The sequence below is a fragment of the Lepisosteus oculatus genome, chromosome 2, assembly GCF_040954835.1.
Source record: "Lepisosteus oculatus isolate fLepOcu1 chromosome 2, fLepOcu1.hap2, whole genome shotgun sequence".
NCBI lineage: Eukaryota > Metazoa > Chordata > Actinopteri > Semionotiformes > Lepisosteidae > Lepisosteus > Lepisosteus oculatus.
In genome coordinates, this window is record NC_090697.1 from 73,222,963 (window position 1) to 73,239,448 (window position 16,486).

The following is a 16,486-nucleotide window of genomic DNA, read 5'->3' on the forward strand; positions in this document are numbered from 1 at the left end:
TAGACCATCTGAAGAAAAAATGGAGGGAGTATCTACACTTCCTGCAGATTTCTGGAACGACGGTAGTTTTGTTTTGGCTTTTGAAAGTTTCTTTCTTTTTAATCTTCAATAATGCTCTAGGCTGAAACACTCGATATTGTTGCAAAATAACTTATCCCAAAAGGAGGGGGGAGGTGAGATTAGTAACCCAAGTCAATACAGGCCTGTATAATAATCCAGGAAACAAAAAGTCCAAGTTTATTTTTTTATATACATTTGAAAAGCACATTACAGCAACCATACATTCACATATAGGCTTGTAAATGAATATTATTTCAATTATACATCCCCGTTAAAAGAAGCATTAGTGAAAACCATTTCCATTAAAATTGCCCACTCTGAATTCTAGAACAATTATCTGTGCCAGCATATAATTGCGGCTATTTAAAAGCGAATTACCTTCTGTATACAATAGCAGGCCACCAAAAAACAAACACAACACACCGTAGTTTTGTGGCGCAACTATGAGAAGGTTCAGGGGCTACTGTGGTGTGGCACGAGCCAGGAGACCACGAGGTCTGACCTAATATCCACAGAGCACCCCGAGGTGACTGCTGAGAACGGCTCACTCCATCCTCTATTCAACGTCTAAGTCTGAACGACCTCCAGCTACGTGAATGGACTGGGCTGACTGCTAGATAAGTTACACCGCCCATGGTAATGGCACGGGGGTCACAGCGGTCTCAGATCGACGGAGAGCACCTAGATGACTAGATACCCTCAATACAATCTCAAATAGCTTTACAGAATGGACAAAACATGACTGGTCAGAACAGGTTCCAGTGCTCTCCATGCCTGAGGTTCATGGTACAGCAGTCCACCACGCTAAACCTGTCCGCAGACACTTTCCATAGAGAGTGACCCGAGCACCCGGTCTGGGTGACTGCGGCGCGTCCGCCGTTCACCATCGCAAAACTCCCGTTTTCTAGGGCATCTGACATCCTTACTGGTTACCCGATTTTTAAGATAGATTTCTTGTTGTTGTTGAAGTGGCATCCTCATCGGCGTGTCGCAGCAATCGTGTTCAGAATCTGAAATCCATCGTTAAAAAAAATGTGAAGTGCAACGATTTGGCGTTCTAATAGACGTGAAATGCGTAAAAATCTATGTATTTTATGATGGGTCTGTTTTAGTGTTGATTTAATACCCTTTTAGTCGGCATAAGTTTTATGTGCAGTTTTATCTGTGTTTACCTCCTTATCTCTTTCTCCAGCGAGCATATCTGGAAAGGTGGTTGCTTAAATCAGTGGATGCATACATAGATATTATTACAATAGCGGTTGTAAATGAACGCGTCTGCCACCGGAGCAGCTTACGAATCGCCAGTTTCAGATTCATAGATGCCGCGAAGGCTTGCACTTCCTGTTGCAATTTATTTGAATTGTGGCTTTTGAATTCATTACAATCCAAAATCTCAAATGGAAAGGGTCGTCTCGCGACTTTTTTTTTTCTAGGTTTATGCATTTACCGGGGCCGCCTGAAAACAACTTCATCTTAATAAATGCTGCATTGCTAGTCATTGTTGGAACTGCATCGACTCCAACGTAATGACAAATAGCATGTAGCCAGCGCATTGTTTGTGGGTTAACCACAAGCCCCGAATTAGCCTGCACCGCGATCTGTGCACATGACAATTGCAACCTTTAAATATTGCACCATCTAAAGAGCTGTTGACGGAGCGGCAATTAACACGAACACGAAGTAGCCGCGCGTGTCTTGCAAAGGTGCAAGTGCACGGAGTCCCGGTTGCATAGCGCTTGAGGAAAACCTCTAGATGAGGGGCTTACTTAAAACTGCGTTAACTTAATTGTAGTACCGTAATTGCACTGCGGGCAGAAAGCGATAAACGCCGACTGTCATCCTTCACCATCGAACATTGTGCAACGTCCATTATCACATTAAAGCAATAGTCCAAGCACGCTTGCATTTCCAACAACATCGATTCAGCACCGGCAGGTGCACACCGCGATAGAGAACCTGGTTGCCCATAAATCTCCGATTGGAGTCTTGTCACTGTTAAAAGCTCCTACTTCCCTAGAGCTAAACTTGCTAGCATGCCATCTTCCTGCTGCCGCCTCTAATGTTCCACTATGAGGTACTTCCATTGTGACGTCTGGTGAGCACACAAAGCTTTGTGTATCCATAAATGGTCATCTACGTCACAGAGTTGTTCCGTCCCCCTATTTAATACCAGCAAGCGTTGGAGTTCCCTGTCTGAGCAATACACTGAGCTGCGCTACACTAGTGCAACTGGTAGCACCGTTTCATTGATTCAGAGACTTAGAAAAAAAAACAACAACCCAACAAAAACCACTCATTAAAGGAAAATATTTTTTTTTACTGTCATCATATATTTCGCTCTCAAGGATAAGACAGAGCATTGCATTCGTCGCGAACTTCTGTTGGATCTACAACATCATACCTGGGATTTCTCTCTTTCCTTTTCCCCTGTAGATCTTCTACCGTGTTGTCATTTTGAAAATACAGCTGGTGTATCTGTACGGATACCTGTACGTCTCCATTTATGATAGACTGAAAAACTGCTATGACAGGGAAACTGGCGGACAAACTCCCTCTTACCATGAGCAGTTTAATAAATACGATTCCCGATGGTCTTTACCCAGAAGAGGACATTCCTACGTCTATGAACATTTTCACCAGCACGGATACTATTTCTCACTATTCGCAGATGAATACAGGTAAGGATGAAAACAGTTGCAGATGTGGCGGTTGAACGGTGTGCGATACCAGCTCCTGAAATCGCTGCGCTTCGTTGTAACTACTGCACGCATCTCGGCAGCGAAGTGTGGGCAACAGTTGTCTTAAAAGTGCTGAGAGTGCTTCTCAGCGCCGGAGAGCCGAGCACCTGTTTTCGCGCAGCGCAGTTTTCCAGAGACAGTATTTTTAAGTACTGGTAATGAAGCGATGATGGAGCCGTCGGCCTCGGCTAGGAACTCAACGCCTTCGGAGGAGATGAAATTTTGCGAAAATACGAAGCTTATGATCTTGCCTTGTTCCACTTACAGAACTCTCCCGTTTCGTTACGATTGCGCAGCGTATCATGTACTTAAGGATAGACCCGATGTCTGCGCGTAGAAAAACGATATACGCTGGACGTCCTTTAAAATCACCAACCTGTTACAAATAGGCTCTATTTTACTATGATTGCCTTAAAACGTGACAGTGCGTACGATATAAGGCATACATCAGTCTCGGTTACATTTGAGTATGTCTGTTAAGTATACTGTAGCATACCTACGTACACTATCTACTTTTCATTGGGGGTAAATTTATTTGACGGAGCGGTGAGCCACAGTCACTTACATAAGAAATTCCAAATTAAAGACATCTATTCCACGTGTTTACACACAGATGTAACATATATGTATAAATACGTGCGTGTGTATTGAAATGTGGGTGGAACCATGTACAATGGCAATGTGCAGTACAGTAAACCATCTGCCTATACAGTTTCTATTGTGTTACATTCTCTATATGATCCCCTTGTTACTTTCGGTGACACGTTTTTTTTCGGTCTTCCTGAAGTACTTGACAGCGAATAAGCAAATACGCTATAGAGACACGGCTCTCGGGTGTCAAGTCAGTTTTAAACACCGGAACCAATGTTTCAACTTAGAAAAATGTACGTAACAATATAACGAAGTTGCAGAGGTGATAGGCGCCTGTTTCATAGTTCTTGAGGTGATCTACGTACAGGCTCTGTCCGCATGAAGATTCTTTATAGTTTTGACTACGCACATGGAAAACCGTCTTCAGCATCCTACCTGTTTCTTTTGTTGATTGTTTTATTATAAAGTGATTTGAGATGATTCATCACGGAAAGTGTTATATAAAATAAAAAAAAAATACATGAAGATCATCATAGCGATTGCTTAGGAGAAAATGGTCCTGTATTTCCGTACACGTGAAACACTATAGTACATTTCAGGAGTAGGAGATTAATAGCTAATTTAAAAAGATACGCGTATATACACTGTATTAATTTTCAAAGCGTTAACTGTCCAATTGTCAATAAAGTGTGCGCTTCATATAGATGCATATTCGTGTTTTTTTAAGATTCAACAAAGAACGGTCATTTTGCATTTTACTACTCGTTAGGGATATTTGATCGTATGAAAAAATAATATTTGTGACATTAAATTAACCGATGAATCCAGTAAAATCATTTTTTTTTAATGAATGATGTTTTTACATGGAAGTGCAGTTAGTGTCTTGTTTTATGACCGCGGAAACATTTTTAGGTCAAATTTTTTTTTGGGAATCACACAACTGAGGAAACAAAATCTGCTATTTCGCTTAATCCAACGAGGAAACAATGAAATATTGAAGAAAGAAACCCAACCACTTTGCGTATGAGATTCGTGTTAAGGCAAGAGTTGTCATTCTCATTCGATTTTCCGGAGGAGGGGGGTTGTGTTTTCTGATTTGTATTTATTTTAATATCAAAAGTAGGACTTGACCCCCGTTGTCTTTACTTAAAGAGCGATTGTCCCTTTAAACGAGTCGAATATGAATGCCATTATGTCGTCTCTATAGTTTTATGACTAAAACGATACTGCATTCCCGAAGACACGTCCTGTATGAGAGCAATTCAAGTTTTCTTCCTTATCAGAGTTATGTTTTGGTTTGGGTAAAAAAAGTTTAAAAAGATGGGTCTCTTTCCCAATATATAAAGTCTGAGATCAACGGAGAGCTGCGGAGAGTTCTATTACTCAACCCAACTAAGGCTGAGTTGATTTAAACACCAATAAAAATTAATGTTTTTCCCCCATTCGTGAAACTACTCAGAAGAGATCAATAATATACTCTAAATAACATCATCAAAATACATGAATACAGCATAGACTGTGTCTATTCAGATCGTGCACACTGTAGAGGCAATATCAACAAAACAAGCCTGTGTTTAAAAATAACTTATTCTGGTTTTTAGCACGTATTTGCCACTGGATTGTCTTTTTCCTGATTCAACACTTATTAGTGATATATTTAACACATTTAGTCATAAATAAGTAGGAATGAAACTGGGAATGTATGCATTTTAAAACAGAGGCAGGGATTGAACCCTTCATTACACTTAGATTTGTCCATTATTGTTCTTTCAGATACTGCTGTTTTAGTTTACCTCTAAACAGATCCCATATCATTTCAGTTCCTTTACAAGGAGCCAACATAGGGGCAATTCCTGTAGCAGAAAATTAAAGTACTCTGTGCACGTTTTGTGACATGACCATAGACATGCTTTTCTTCATATTGTTTTATATCTGTCATAACAGGACATTTGATACAATAATGTGCAATTAAAAATGAAACCAAATGCTTGAATCAGGTATGTTCTCCCCATTCTAATCCCCTTCTGTCAGTGTAAACCTTTAAATGAACTTGACTATATTGGTGATATTTATAAGGCTTCATATGAGAATGAGAACCAGTCTTCGTTTTAGTAATCAATTCACATAATTATCAATCAATTAATCAATCAAAATATCGAAAGGGGATCAGAACAGAAATCTGTGCCGAATGGTTTTTGCAAATTTGGTTGAAGCAACTTTAAGTCTCATTGAAGGGGTAATAGTTTATAGACTTGAGAGACCTACTATTTTAGCTATAGTTAAGAAGGTTTCCTTAAAAAATGCTTTTGCTTAACACTTCTTTCCTTGTGCATTCAATCAGCCACTCTGCTTTACAGAGCCCTGCTTGAACAGCTGGCTAGTGGAATGGAATGCGTTAGTGGTCTGTCTCTTCAAGTAAATTTCTCCCAGGCCACTCAACTGACTTTTGAAGGTTCTGAATGAGCACATGTTGGAATTGCCAATAAATTTACATTTCATCAGCTCATGTGTAATGCAGTTACTAAAGAAACAAACGTTTTGAATTAATTGCTTAGCAATACACTGTGTGCTTGATCTGAAATGTTAGTCCTACCCTGTGTTTATCCTTTGTTTTCTAATGTTAACATATGTAAAATGAAGACAGCTCTTCAAAAACAGCTAAGGGGTTAATTCCTCTTCAGCTATACATTAATATTATATGATAAAATCAACTATTTCTTTGTTTATTGTTCACCAGTTTTTACTTCCAGGTACTGGATTATATAATTTGGATTATCAAAGCCAGGTATATACATAAGACTAAATTCTATAAGTACTTTATTCTGGAAATACATTAAACTGAATTCCAAAATAATTATTTAAAAATAGCCTGTTAATTAGGGAGGGATATCATTTTGAAATCCAAGTAAATTCCTGGTTTTTAAAAGACAAATTTTATACGGTAGATGAATATATGTTTGTATCTTTTTGATACCTTGTATCTTCTTCTCTCTGACATATTAATACATGAAGTAAATTCATAACATTAGAAAATACTAGAAAATATGTGTAATAAGTACATTTATGTTTCTGTTTTGGTTTGTATTGCATCTATGATAACTGAATTGCAAATGCTAGAACTGAATAGTGTTACGGAGAGGTCTTCCATATAATGACATCATTTACTATATACAAAACACCAAGCACAAAACAAATGGACACAACACAGAGGGATCTAGTAGCTTGGCTATGCATATTGTGCAGAGCCTGATGCAGAATCTTAAACAGAAGGCTTATTATTACAGCAAGGGAAGCAAAACAGTTGAGAGGAAAACCAAACAATTCCCACTAGATTTGGGAGTGCTCATTTTAAAATGGAAGTTCTCTGTACACACACTCTCCAAACTTCATGTCTACATCATAGGCACAATTATTGGCCGGAGCTTTTGCTTGAGATGCAGCTGTCTTTAAAAATGCACGTCTGTTACAAAATGTATATTGAGTACATTATTTATTTTTAAGGCATGCCACAATACCACAGATGAAGCAAGCAATTAAAAACCATGTCCTCTGCTTCTTGTTATATACTAAACATTTAGTTTCAAGACAAGTCTTGTGTAAGTGTGTATGACACATCTACACCTTTGTACATGTTCATCTACACAGTGCTTTTCATTGGTATACCACAGGATTCTGTTTGGTTTTAAAGCATTAGCAATTTTGACATTTTCTGTTTGCCAGGGTTGTAGTATATTTACTCCAAGCAGGTTAAATGCCTTCCAGTTCAGCTCATACAGATGTGCTGAGAAGCTATAAGACGGACGGTAGTTTTCATATGGTTGTTGTGATTTGTCAGTGCCTTTGCTTACATTATTGTAGAACAATACAAATCTGAAACGAATCATTCCTAAACTAAAGATCAATAATATGGACAACAGTAAATGTAGGCTCCAGATCAGGTAGCTGGGAAAGATTCATATGTCATCCCCCAAAGATGCACCTTTCAGAGGAGTCTGTACTTTTCACTTTAACCCACCACACAATTCGATACTCTTGCTCAAGGGAGGGCTGTGACTCAGTTGTAGGGGTGTGCAGTATCTTATTGACGCGAGAGCTGTCACAGCAAGCCCTCACAGCGACGGTCTGTCTTTGACTTAAGTCAGGCAACAGCGTACTGTATCAACAGGTTTGTGATGGATTGCATTGTTTTCTCTTCTGAACTTTCTATTTCTCTCAGTAATACCAGCAAAAGAAAATCTGCCTCTTTTTTTTTTGTTGTGCAACCCTGAACACGCCTCAAAAATGTTCACACGGGCTTTGGCTACAGTGATGAGATGAACTGCAGGCTCTCGTGTCTTGTGATTCTAGAGACGGCTGATTTTGTTCTGTCAAACAATAAAATAATGCTTTTGGTAACAGTTTCTTAAGTGTTGGTATACAGTGTTGAAGTTGATGAGGAAATAACGAGATGTTGCTCGACGGTCTGAGGTTTTTTTTTAGTTGACTGAGTCAGTGGATGTAGGTATGTTATGACATTTGTTTTCCCTCTCTTTCTGCTGTTCAGACAATATCATGGATTTGGGAATGGGTAACGAGAAGGGGACTCCAGAACTCCAGTACGGTTCCAGTTTCCCACCCAACCGCAGCGGACAGACGGTGACCTACCTGGGCAAGTTTGCCTTCGACACGCCTCCCTCGGGTGGGATTGGCAGTTCGGGCTGGTGCTCAGACAACAACATCATCAGCCTGGTGAGCGCAGGGATCCTGGGGGTGTCCCCGTCGCCTGGGGCCATCACCACGCAGACCTCATCTGCCGGCAACATGGGCGGCCAATCTTCAGAGCTGGAGCAGGTGTACGGAACTCCCCTGCCGGCTTATTCCTCCTGCAGTGACATGTACCAAGATCAGGTGTCCTTCCACAGCCCTGCCACCACCACCCCTCTGCCCTACCCGAACACTGACTACCACACCACTAGCAAGCCCTCCATGGATGGAAGTCTCTTCTCCATGATTCCAGATTACAACCTTTTCCATCACCAAGGGGAGGTCAGCGTAATGGAGCACAAGCCCTTCCAAAGCATGGACCCGATCCGGGTCAACCCCCCGCCTATCACACCCCTGGAGACCATCCGGGCCTTCAAGGACAAGCAGCAAATCCACCCAGGGTTCGTAGGGGGCCAGCAGCACGCCCCTCAGCACCACCAGCCTCCCCAGACCCTGACGCTCAAGCCCATCCGTCCCCGGAAGTACCCCAACCGCCCCAGCAAGACCCCGGTCCACGAGCGGCCCCACGCCTGCCCAGCGGAGAACTGCGACCGCCGCTTCTCCCGCTCGGACGAGCTGACCCGCCACCTCCGCATCCACACCGGCCACAAGCCCTTCCAGTGCCGCATCTGCATGCGCTCCTTCAGCCGCAGCGACCATCTGACCACGCACATCCGCACGCACACCGGAGAGAAGCCCTTCGCCTGCGAGTTCTGCGGCCGCAAGTTCGCCCGCAGCGACGAGCGCAAGCGGCACGCCAAGGTGCACCTCAAGCAGAAGGACAAAAAGCTGGCGGAGAAAGCGGCGGGGACGGCGGCGGGCAGCCACAGCTCGCCTCCCGGCTCCTGCGGCAGCGCCGGCGGCAGCGGGGGGAGCATCATGACCGTGACCACCTGCGCCTAAAGAGACACGGACGCAAACCCCGACGGGACGCAAAGATTGTAGTGTTTTCCAAAAAGACCTTCGTGGTACGAAACGAGAGACCCGACGTTAAAATTGCAAAAAGGATGGGACTCTCCCTCTGCTTTTAAAACAAACTCTTCCTCCTTTCATTGTAAGCTGGACTGTTTTGCACTTCCAGGAGGAACAGTGCCGAGTGGGTCCCATTGATTCTGCGCAGAGAGATCAGGTGGCCGGGCCGCGGGGGGTCCCTGCTGGCGTCGGCCAGCAGGGGGAGTCCAAAGTGCCGGGGCAATGCCATGCCATGCTGGCACTGCCAGCCTTCCTTTGAGGACACAGCACCGCAGTGTGGAATTCCATATCCAGTATTGTTCGGACCGCTTTTAATCTCACTTCGGAACGGAGAAAAAAAAACACTTAGAATCTGGAGATGGGGGAGGGTTGTCGAGATGACCACGGTTTCGGCTAAAATAAACGCTTTTACAATACCGCCTTTTCAAAACACAAGGTGAGCTATATTGGCATTTCGGCCACTTGGATGCTTAATTAGTTTTTTTTTTTGGTTTGTATGATTTCAGAATACAATGGACACTGCTTAACGTCGATAATTCCTTATTTGATGCGCCTTTGTTTCCTTATCTTTCTATTTAAACTGTCAGAGAGGGGGTTGATGGAAAAAATGCAAATGTTGCCATAAGAGAATGTGCCAAAAGAGAATGTGACTATACAGTTAGTTTTTGGTTTCAAGAATGTGTCCTGGTTCAAGCAAAGCCCAGGTTTATGACAAGTCTTGTGTTATGAAGACTTATATTATGGCTGATCCTTATACCTTCATAGAAGACATTCCCTATGATTTAGCTTCCATATTGGAAAATCACTCCTTCATTGACATTCCTAGTGACTTGACAAAGTATGTTAAATGAAGTTTGTGTAACAGTGAGTCTAGGCCTTCACTTCAAACTTGAAGTGTTCTTTCCATCAGCTGCTGTTTTAAATATATATGCTTGTTTACTATTTTTGCCTAATTAGGAAATGTAAAAAATATACAACATATCAGGGGAGAGACATCTCTAAAATTTTAACAGAAAACTAAATTCTGTCACAGCATATTGTGAATAAGACACAAATGTGCAAATGGTGTACATATACTGATATGGATCCTGTGCGTTGGAAGAAAGATTTTCAATAAACACTCTCAATTATTACATTTCAGCAGGATAAGACACTTTTAACCTGTGACACATGCAAAGAAAGTGCATAATATAATTTTTTTTATTAAGCACATTATATGCTCTTTTTTACATATAATAAAAATACAATCATAATAAGGGAATAATTCGCTTTGCCAGCTTGCAATGTAGACTAATATACCAATGACTATCCAGCAAGTGATCCATAATCAGTACAGAACTTAATGACATCATATCAACAATGTTGTAAAAGCACTACATGAATTTAAAAAATGGGGGGACAGAGGAGAGACCTGCATTTCTCAGCAGATGGACTCCAAACTTTGAATAATCTAAAGCCAGTGAAATGCACTGTAGAAATCCTGCCCTTTGTTTTCTGGGCAAAAACCCACAGTAGATTGCCAATGCAATTAGAGAGAAGAAGAATGGTTGGCCCTTTTGTTCAGCAGTCTTAAACTTTGGCCAGTCGTGTTGGTTTGCTCCTGATAAAAAAGTAGGAGTTGATCCTTGGTGATTTGCTCTGACTCAGGTAGTAATGCCAGAAAATGTTGGTCCTTAAATTTTCTTCAAGCATGGAGAGGCATTCTACAGCCTGCTTACAGTTCCACTCTCCTATTAATTGTACACAGGCAATACTGCATGTAGCAACATTTGTAAGAGATGAATACTGGCCTTTGGAAGAAACAGGGTAGCTATTTACATGAAGTTGTTAAGCTGATGATGTTTTGATCGCCATGTGCTTTACATGCTTGAAGTAGGTGGGGTTCTGACGTCATATACACAGGTTCGTCTTGCACTTTGTCATTTACATACATTTGACACACAATGCCAAAATGTTGTTTGCTGCACCCTTATTCCCCGGCCTCAGTTAAACCTGAAATGGAATGGAAATTGAAGGAAGTAGGTCCGAAACACTGTGGGGCATTCAACAGTTTGAAACCATGATACTCTGGGGAGTACAGGGCGTTTGAGCTGCTTGTAAAAGCAACGTGATTCTTTCCAATCAGTTTTTGTAGGTTCTCATCTCCTTCTGAGCTAAATACGTGTTTTGGTTATGTGGAAAAGTCAAATCAGCATGGCCTTTCGGATCTCATTTCAATCATGTCTTCTGGTAAAAGGCTGTATATGTAACGTAAAACATTCACCTGATGCCGTAAACATTGTAAATTATAGCCGCCATTTTTATTTCCTTCATGCTTGGTTGCTTAGTCTTTTTTTTTCAGGAGTTTGTTACATTCCTACAAATGTCTCTGGTTCTTATTTGAATACTATACAGCTGTTAGAAAGGTAACAAAAGACTTTCTAAAATGCAAATAATGTATTGTTGATTATTATTGTATAATTGTTCCAAAAACGGGCAGAAGATAAACAACTTTAATGACTCTAGAACTGTTCCAAGAATCAAAGTACAGTGCTAAGAACCTCTGTATTGAAAAAAAAAACATTTCTGATTGAGACTGGAATGAGATGTGAAAGTCTTTATGACTTACAATGTCATATTATAATGCTGTTGACTTAGACCTCGCCCTTAGGTCTGTCTAATGCTACATTGGTCAGTTACGATTGTTTGAATTTGTTTAGTACAGCACTTAAGAGTTCTGTAAGGCTGCTTCAGTGACACAGTACAGAATTCAATTGAATATTGTCACTATATTATACTCTGCACTGAAAATGACCTGCAAGAATTTAATGAAATCAATTTGGCATTGGCGTGGAGAGAATAGCCGAGAGACTGAGGCATTAGTCTTTCTGTATGGATTAAGTTTGAAATACATTACTACAACAAAAGAATCAACTTTTATACACAGAATGTAAAGAGCACAGTTGTTGTTTTCAGTATTAAACTGTTGTGTCTGTGTGTGTATATATATTCATATATATATGAAGTGACTGAATGTATATATATAAAGGATTTATTCAAATCCTTATTGACACAGCAAAATAATTGTAAATATACAAAATAGAATGTTGTATGGTCATAATTCAGTTCACACAAAGATACTTTTCTCATTTGTTTGGATATTACTGAACTGGCTAACACCTGCTGAATATCTAACCTTTGGTAAAGCTTACTCAAGAATATTTCCATGTCTGAGCGTTGAGAAAGTCAGACGTGGTGCATTCTTTTATAATTTTGGAATCCTAAAGTTATTATAAATAATGTAAATATAAATCTATGGAGGAACAGCTGGATGAGGGTGTTTATTATAAAAGAAAATAAAAACCAACAAAAAAGTTTTGCGTTTTTCACTTTTATCAGGCTACAAAAGCATCTGTTTGGCTTGTGGTGATTGAAATGACAACTTTAAAGTGCCGCTTGGGTGATTCTCATTTTACATTTGGGTTTGTTACACTGATGGAAATTTATCTTGATGTGGCAGTTCTAAATTTACTGATTGATGAAAATGCAGCTTTGTGCATGAAAAACATGCATCATTACACGTGATGCTTTTGTGAGCTTTTATTTAAAAAAAAAGTCTAACTGAAATATTAGAAGCTGACCTGTAGGCCTTGCCACCTCCCTTGGTTTTCATCAGTCCATAATCAGTTCTATTGCAATATAGAAATAACATTAAGTAGATTAAATAAACCAAACTAGATTTTTGTGATATTATAGAAACATCTCTTGTGAAAGAGCATCAGATATGATCAAGTAATATTGAGGCAGGCTTCAAGTAAAAAAAAAAGATCAAGATACTTTTCAAAGTCTGTGCTTAGATGCAAATCTCCCTCTACTTGCTAACTCCCCCAAAGGTCCATGCTGTACTCTAAAAAAAGACATCTGATTTCTCTTTTCCATACATCACCTTCTATTGTACCTTTAAAGCTGTAGAAAATGTTCCACAGGAGCAAAAGCACCAAGTGCAGAGACAGGGAATAGAGAAGTTCATAATGTTCCTGTCCTTTTACTGCATTCAAGACTGTTTCGAATTAGTTGTGGCAACCTAGCCCCCAAAAGACACGAGCGCACGTCGGGGACAAAATGGTTACTTTGTCTCACTTGGGCACCTCTGGAGGTCTGGCAGAGGGCCTGGATGCTGGAGAATGAGAATTGATCCCGCCCTTTCCATCCCTGTGTGGGTGGTACCTCTAGGGCAGGGTGGGGCAAATTGGGGGAAGTGTTCTAGTGTGAGGAAGCTCACAGTGAGTTAGCCTGTGCTCCATCCCCTCTAAGACACGATGGGAGATTTGCCTTCTAGACCTACATTTTTCCATAGGCTAAATATTAGAAGCCCACAATGATTGAATGAGGCCTTTTTCCTGTTGCATTTTTTAAATTAAACATTATAAGAAATAATTACCTGGAAGATAATTGAATCCTTCAGATTAAGACTCATTAAGGACTTTGTTTTTAACTTTTTTAGCCATACAGATGATGTGGCTCTGGCTCCGTTCAATCCCCAGTATTCATGATTGATTCTATAGTAATGAATATTATATAGTGGGTCTTAGGACAACATTTAGCGGAAGATCACAGAGAAAGACGGCATATTTCAAAATGGATAATATATAATATACAAAATATATGAATCTTTGTCTGAAGGACTCAATTATAATAGACGTTCAGTGGCCACAGATTTCATTAGCAATATGAGCAGAATTGTTCACATTTAAAGGTATAATATTTCTTAAATTTATTGTGCTGGGTCAGTGTCCTAACAGATTTGCACCATAATCCTTTTGCTTAATACTTTCTGGCCCATACAATCTTTGATATTTCTATGAGCTCCATGTTGCTTTTAAAATGTTCAATAACACTAGAAAGTCACAAAAAAATCTTCGAAAAGACATACTCACAGAACAATTGTCCAACTCCAAAAAACAGATGAATCAAATAATCAATATGTAAAAGTATCTATCTTGACTAAGCAAATAATGCAAAGGTTCCAATTCTCCCAGTATGTAATAACTAATGTAAAACAAAGTCTTTGAGTTTGGTGACAGCGTGATTACTTACTCATCTTCTGAGACTCTCTTCTGAACGTCTGACAAGTTAAATGAGTCTGATGGTGCCACCTTCATCTCCATTAGGAATCACACCACCATCGTATCTGTGGAGTAAGTCAGCAGTCATTTAAGTATTTAAGTCAGCAGAGGTGGGCAGGAGAACTTAAGAAGTTATTTTTTCCAGGGAATAAGTGAGACATGTTGGAATGACAGTGTGGGAGATTAAAAAAAACACTGTGACACCATGTGCTGTACTATGGGGAGATATCGGTTTCCTCTGCAATCTGTCCAGCACCTTGCCCTGTGCTTTAAAGGAATGAGAAATGTTACATTGAGGGGGTCGTCAGTTCTGTTAACCCAGAACCTTGAAGTGTGCCATTTTAATGTCTTCAACTCTCCATCTCCTGGATGTGGCTGTTATTCAAAGGTTTCTTTTGTTTGCTGTTTGTGTGTTTGTATCAGTCAATTTGTGATGCCTGCCAGCTTTAGTTTGTGTCTCAGAAATGAACACCATTGTGTTGCCATTTGGTAGTACCGGGACCAACATGTATCTGTATGTATGCCAAGTGTATATTCAATCTTGAAAACATTCTATACTGATTAGTACCTTTTTATTTTGATAGGTTAGCAAAAAAGTATTTATGTTTTGTAGTTGTTAAGACAGGCCTTTTCTGGTTTAGCACATCAGTAGTAAATGGAAGTCAGAAGGAAGTTCACTCTCTGTTATAGCAGGTGTCTTGTTTTAATGGAAACAATCCTTAGGTTCGTAGTGTATAGACCTAAAATGTGCCAGTGAAGGCACAGAGATGAAATGCACAAAGTAAAGAAAAACATAAACTGAAACTCGTGCCAAATTAGCATGATTTGTGTGGCACAGGCAGATGGGAACCAGATAAACTGTGTCTAGAAAAGTTCCTTCTTGTTTTCTTGTTTGTACAATGTGTTTAACTTCAATTAAGCAAACGTATCCTATCATGAAGACAGAAAATTAAAAACTGTTTTATGTTTTCTTTTTTTAATGAAAAATGAGATTTTTTCCAGCTTATCCCTGTTCAAGTCTCTTACCGTGTGAATGTTGTATGTGCTGTAGACCGATACCGAAAGGAAAAAGTTCTTGCGACAATATCCCAGAGTTTAAAACTAGCTACTGATAACAATAAGACTCGATCCAATCGCATCGCAGATCCCTGGAAAATACACCCTGCAGGTACTGAGGACACTGGAGACCATGGCGGCAAAACCAGGGCTATGTAAAAAGAATCAAAACGGACGTCTCTTTAGGTTTAGTGTTGTTTAACGAGCAATTTTATTTTCTTATGCGTTACTGGCAGTCAGCCATCCCATCTCCAATTAGCTGCAATACCGGCGGCATCGGAAGGCATCCAGCCACCTTATCTGAAAACTTTTCTGACCCGAATTGTATAAAGGTAGTTAGGGGGGTTTAAAAAACTAAGGTTAAGGGTTTTTTTTTCTCATATTCATTATCGTTTTCAAACCTAACATTTGGTCGTGGTTGGACTGTTTAATTCTCTGTTTTGTGGTATCACTTCAGGCTTACAGGAAACAAGCATGACATAAAGGCACTGTCTACAGTGTAGGACTGTGTCGTGGTCAATTTTAATTGCTTGTTCAAGGTTTAGAGCAGATGGGAATGTTAAATTGTAATTAACCACCGCGACTCTGACGCATACCATGAACATACGTAGTTTAACCTTTAAATTTTTTTGGTCGTCTCATATTGTAGCTTTGCAAGCGCTAATAGACTGCGTTCAAAATTAGGTTCCAAGATACTTATGTTTAAACAAGGGAATGATCGTGGAATTTAGTTACCGTTTTCAATGTCGTTATTGCAGGCTTGTTAATACTGTAACGCAACGGGGGCTCGGGCGGGCGCCCTTGCCGCATTAGGTCGGCCCCTGCACCGTCCGGGGCTCGAACCCGGGACTTCCGCGTCTCTCTGCAGCGACCTAGCCCCGTGAGCCAAAGAGAGATCTCTTCACAGCCCAGTAGCTGTGGTCCTGCTATCACAGGGAAGGGCGGTGACGTCACCCGCTCTGGTACGCCGGCTCTTACACAGTGCCTGTCGGCCGTAAGCGTTACACTCTCCCCCGCTTAAATCGCCGTCCCCGGCGAAGGGCTATCCCGCCCCGCTTCTGACACCAATGTAACTCAACGGGGGCTCGGGCGGGCGCCCTTGCCGCATCTGGTCGGCCCCTGCACCGTCCGGGGCTCGAACCCGGGACTTCCGCGTCTCTCTGCAGCGACCTAGCCCCGTGAGCCAAAGAGAGATCTCTTCACAGCCCAGTAGCTGTGGTC

The 16,486-nt window shown here is 40.8% G+C and overlaps 1 protein-coding gene across 1 annotated transcript; it reads left to right on the plus strand.

Annotated features, from left to right (window-relative positions):
* The first annotated feature begins 2,257 nt into the window (after positions 1–2,257).
* Positions 2,258–15,179, plus strand: egr3 (early growth response 3). Its single transcript, XM_006625299.3, has 2 exons — positions 2,258–2,738; positions 7,933–15,179. Exons 1-2 carry the CDS (start codon positions 2,585–2,587, stop codon positions 9,033–9,035), a joined length of 1,257 nt encoding a protein of 418 aa, XP_006625362.1. The 5' UTR covers positions 2,258–2,584; the 3' UTR covers positions 9,036–15,179.
* Positions 15,180–16,486: the final 1,307 nt, after the last annotated feature.